Genomic DNA, 3,597 nt, shown 5'->3' with positions numbered 1-3,597 from the left:
AGGAGGGGCTCCATGCGGGCTCCCGGCCCCCTTCACCTTTTTCCCGGGTTCGGCACCCGAAATGCTGGCGAGAGGCTCAGCCCTGCCCCTGTGCCCCCCCAGTGCAGCCACCAGGGCTCCGGCAACTGCACGTACCGCAACTTCACCAGCGCGGCGCAGGCGGTGACCGAGTGGTACATCCTGCAGTCCACCAGCATCCTCTCCCGAGTGCCGCTGCAGGAGAGGATCCGCATGGGCTACCAGGCAGAGGACATGATCCTGGCGTGTCTCTACGGGGCCGAACCCTGCAACTACAAGTAGGTGCATCCCGAGCTCCCGGACTTTTCTGTCACGCCAGGGATGGCGCAGGACGCTGAAGGCATGACGGTCGTTCTCTTTTCTCTTTTCAAGGTATAGATCAGTTAGCAAAGAGGCTTCTGCTGGTTCTTAACTGTAACAACATTTCCCAGAGGGTTTCTGGATGTGATCCTGCTCCAGTGGGTTATTCTGGCCTAGTGCTGGCGTGAGTTTCAGTTTTGGACGGGCCGTTTTGCTCACGACTTGGATACAAATGGCATCGCTGGGACCTTCCCAGGGTGTTTAGTGGTAACCAGCGTCCCCGGCACTGCAGTGCAGCCCCCAGTTACAGCCCCCCCTCTTTCTACAGAAGGCTCTGAGAAATGTGCTTTAGCCATCGCTGTTCCTCGTGAACACCAAATTTATAAATGCAGTTCCGAGAAATGTGAGCGCACGGCAGCAGCCCAGGCTGCACTGAGTGCTGCCCCTTCCGCGAAGAGGGCAACCGAGAATTGTTGTCAAAGAACGGGGTATAACACCAGCCAAAACCTGTTACCGTAGCTCAGATCAAGCAATTATTTCTCTCGTCTGTGTGACAGATGATTCCTTTCCATTCCGACAAAGCGTTATCCCCAGCGGCTCTGTCTCAGTACACTCCAGTACCTTGCTTTGCTTTTTTTTTCCCTCAACAGCAGTTTGATTGAAATGACATCAGCTGAAATTTCTATACAGGCATTCAGCAAAGGAAGCAATTTAAAGTGCATCCCAGGCGTAGCTGCCAAGCACCGGTCCCACCAGATGCATTATTTTATAACCCTTTAGTCCTTCCCAAGAGTCACGGGTTTATGTGCATGATTCTTCCAGGAATTTCACCCAAATCTATCACCCAGACCACGGCAACTGCTACATCTTTAACTGGGGCATGGATGAAGAGGCTTTGAATTCTTCCAACCCCGGAGCCGAGTTTGGTAAGAGCGAGCTCTGCTGGGGAGGAAGGAGCCAAAGGAGCGGGCGGGCTGGGGGTTACTCCGTCGGGTGTAACGGATTTACCGTTTCTGTGTCCCTGGAGCGCCGCAGCGGGGAGTGACGGATCCCAGGAGGGGATAAGCCCCAAGAGGGAAATGTGTCACATAGAAACAAGTAATGTGCCTACAGGAGTTACACTGCAGAAGGGTAACATCTGGATAACCAAAATAGCTGAGGCAATGTCCCAATATTCACTCAGATATTTCCACTCTGTGCTTTTCCCATCACGTGTATTTATACCCGTGCGAGGCCGACGGAGCCCGGCTCTTCCCCCAAGGACGGAGAATTTTGTGCACAGTGAAAAGAGATTGGACTCCTTTTTCTTCCAAAGATGCGCATTTCGATACAATTCCTGTTCTGAGTGTGTTGTTCGGTGTCGCAGGGCTGAAGCTAATCCTGGACATCAGCCAGCAGGACTATATCCCCTACCTGTCATCCGCTGCCGGGGCCAGGCTGATGCTGCATCAACAGAAGAGCTTCCCCTTCCTGAAGGATCAGGGCATCTATGCAATGGCCGGGACAGAAACCTCCATCGGCGTGCTGGTGGTATGTGTGGCATTCCTCTCGAGCAGATTGTCTCAGAATAATGTTATCTGATGGGACCAAAACCAAGTTTGTTTTAAGTCTTGGCTGAACTGGCTCAAACCAAAAGAGTCAAGGTGTACTCTAGCCGTGGGCTGGAACAGTTTATGGAGACTTTTATGTAATTATCCTGGCAAAGTGCTTTATTGAAGGCAAAATACTGAGCTTGAATCACTGTTCCTTCTTCCTTTAGCATGTCAGAAGGTGCCTTGCTAAAACGTGCTGCTCTTGAACACCCTCACCTGCCTCGATCCGCCCTGGGGAACGGGCTGCATCTCCTTCAGCTTTGCTGCCTACCATTCTTTGAGTTTTTTCCAGAGCCATCAGGGAAAACAGAGGAATTGCAGTCTCTAGAAAACGGGCACCAGGGACCTGGTGAGGAACTGAAGTTTGCTGTTTCGGTTTTCTTCCAGGACGAGCTGGAACGGATGGGTTATCCCTACAGTGACTGCACCATGAACGGGTCCGACGTCCCCGTAAAAAACCTCTATAGCCAATATAATACTTCCTATTCCATACAGGTAAAACATGTTTTTAAATCGAGCAAGTCTGTGTAGGAGAAATTGTCAAAGCAATTAAAACCGCTGACTAGCATGCAGGATTAGAAAGCATAACCTAAACGTGGGAACCTTCTGGTAATAACTCTGCACTCGAGTCCAGACACTCGGTAGCGCCAGGTCTGGGAACGATCCCAGTGGGTCCAGTGGAAATAACCGCGCGTTGCAGGAGCAAGACCGAGAAAACTTGCACCAGCACAGTTCAGCATAACCTTCCCTCTCACACCAAAACATCTTGTACGGCCCGGAAAGGGCATCAGCACTTTTTGTCCCCTTAGCCAGGTATGAATTTTATTTCATTCTGAGAGGATGAAAATGGTCATTTCTGTAATTTTCTCAAAAAGCCAAACCGCAGCAAACCCCCCAAGATCTCTGTTGTTACAGGGGACCCCGCTGTGTGTGAGCTACCAGCAAAGCCCCGATTTGCAGGCAAAACAAAGCAAATATTTTCACCTCCACATGCTGGAGGTAAATCCTGGTTTAATGCTGGTCCTGCCCTCGTAGCCTGTCGCCTCGGGACTCGGCTCCCCGGAGCAGAGGGGTCCCACTGCCCCTGAAAGCCAGACGAAGCGAGAGCAGCCTCGCCTGGCCCCTCAGTCCCTTAAAACCCGCTGGTGCTTCAGCTTCTCCCCCTCTGGGCTCACCAGCAGCCCGGGTTGCTGTCACTGGTCGGTCACCGCCTCGGCTCGGAGGGCACTGGCCGAGGAGTCCTCGCTCCCTCCTTGCACTGGTTTCACTGGGAGGTGCTGGGCACCACTGGAGCCCCCGGGTGACAGAGGCAGCCCCCTCCCTCGGTGCAGGGGAGAGGGGCTGAAACCCCCGACAGCTTTGGCTAATGCCAGTTCCTTAATGCTGTAGGAAACACCGGGAAAATACCTCTTCCAGCGATCCAGCCGGGAGCGCGGAGCTCCCGGTGCTGCCCGGGGACCCGACCCCGGCCGGCTGCGGGCACGGCCTCAGCCCCATGCCAGTTAATTTCATTTTTTCAGCTGCAAGAGCACCTTTTCCCCCTACACTTCCCACGCTTGACTGAAATCTTAGATATAGATAAATCAACCAGCACGGAGTCGCCTCCAGCCACCCCCGTGTGCCGCAGGGCAGCCGCGCCCGGGGATGGCAGAGCTGCCCCGTCTGCCCGCAGCGGCCGCGGGGAGGC

At 53.7% G+C, this 3,597-nt stretch overlaps 1 protein-coding gene across 4 annotated transcripts in view; it reads left to right on the top strand.

Annotated features, from left to right (window-relative positions):
* SCNN1B (sodium channel epithelial 1 beta subunit) overlaps nucleotides 1-3,597 on the top strand; it is a 13,257-nt gene that overhangs the window by 4,740 nt on the left and 4,920 nt on the right. For all 4 annotated transcript variants that reach the window (XM_026859345.1, XM_026859347.1, XM_026859346.1 and 1 more), the window contains 4 exons: nucleotides 103-296; nucleotides 1,141-1,244; nucleotides 1,685-1,848; nucleotides 2,298-2,405. In XM_026859345.1, the coding sequence (XP_026715146.1) occupies nucleotides 103-296; nucleotides 1,141-1,244; nucleotides 1,685-1,848; nucleotides 2,298-2,405 (570 nt within the window). The remainder of the gene's footprint in view (nucleotides 1-102; nucleotides 297-1,140; nucleotides 1,245-1,684; nucleotides 1,849-2,297; nucleotides 2,406-3,597) is intronic.

Source organism: Athene cunicularia (genome assembly GCF_003259725.1).
Source record: "Athene cunicularia isolate RWA chromosome 14 unlocalized genomic scaffold, athCun1 chr14_part2, whole genome shotgun sequence".
Classification (NCBI taxonomy): Eukaryota; Metazoa; Chordata; class Aves; order Strigiformes; family Strigidae; genus Athene; species Athene cunicularia.
The sequence above is the reverse complement of the archived record's forward strand: the minus strand, read 5'-3'. Positions and strand labels throughout refer to the sequence as shown.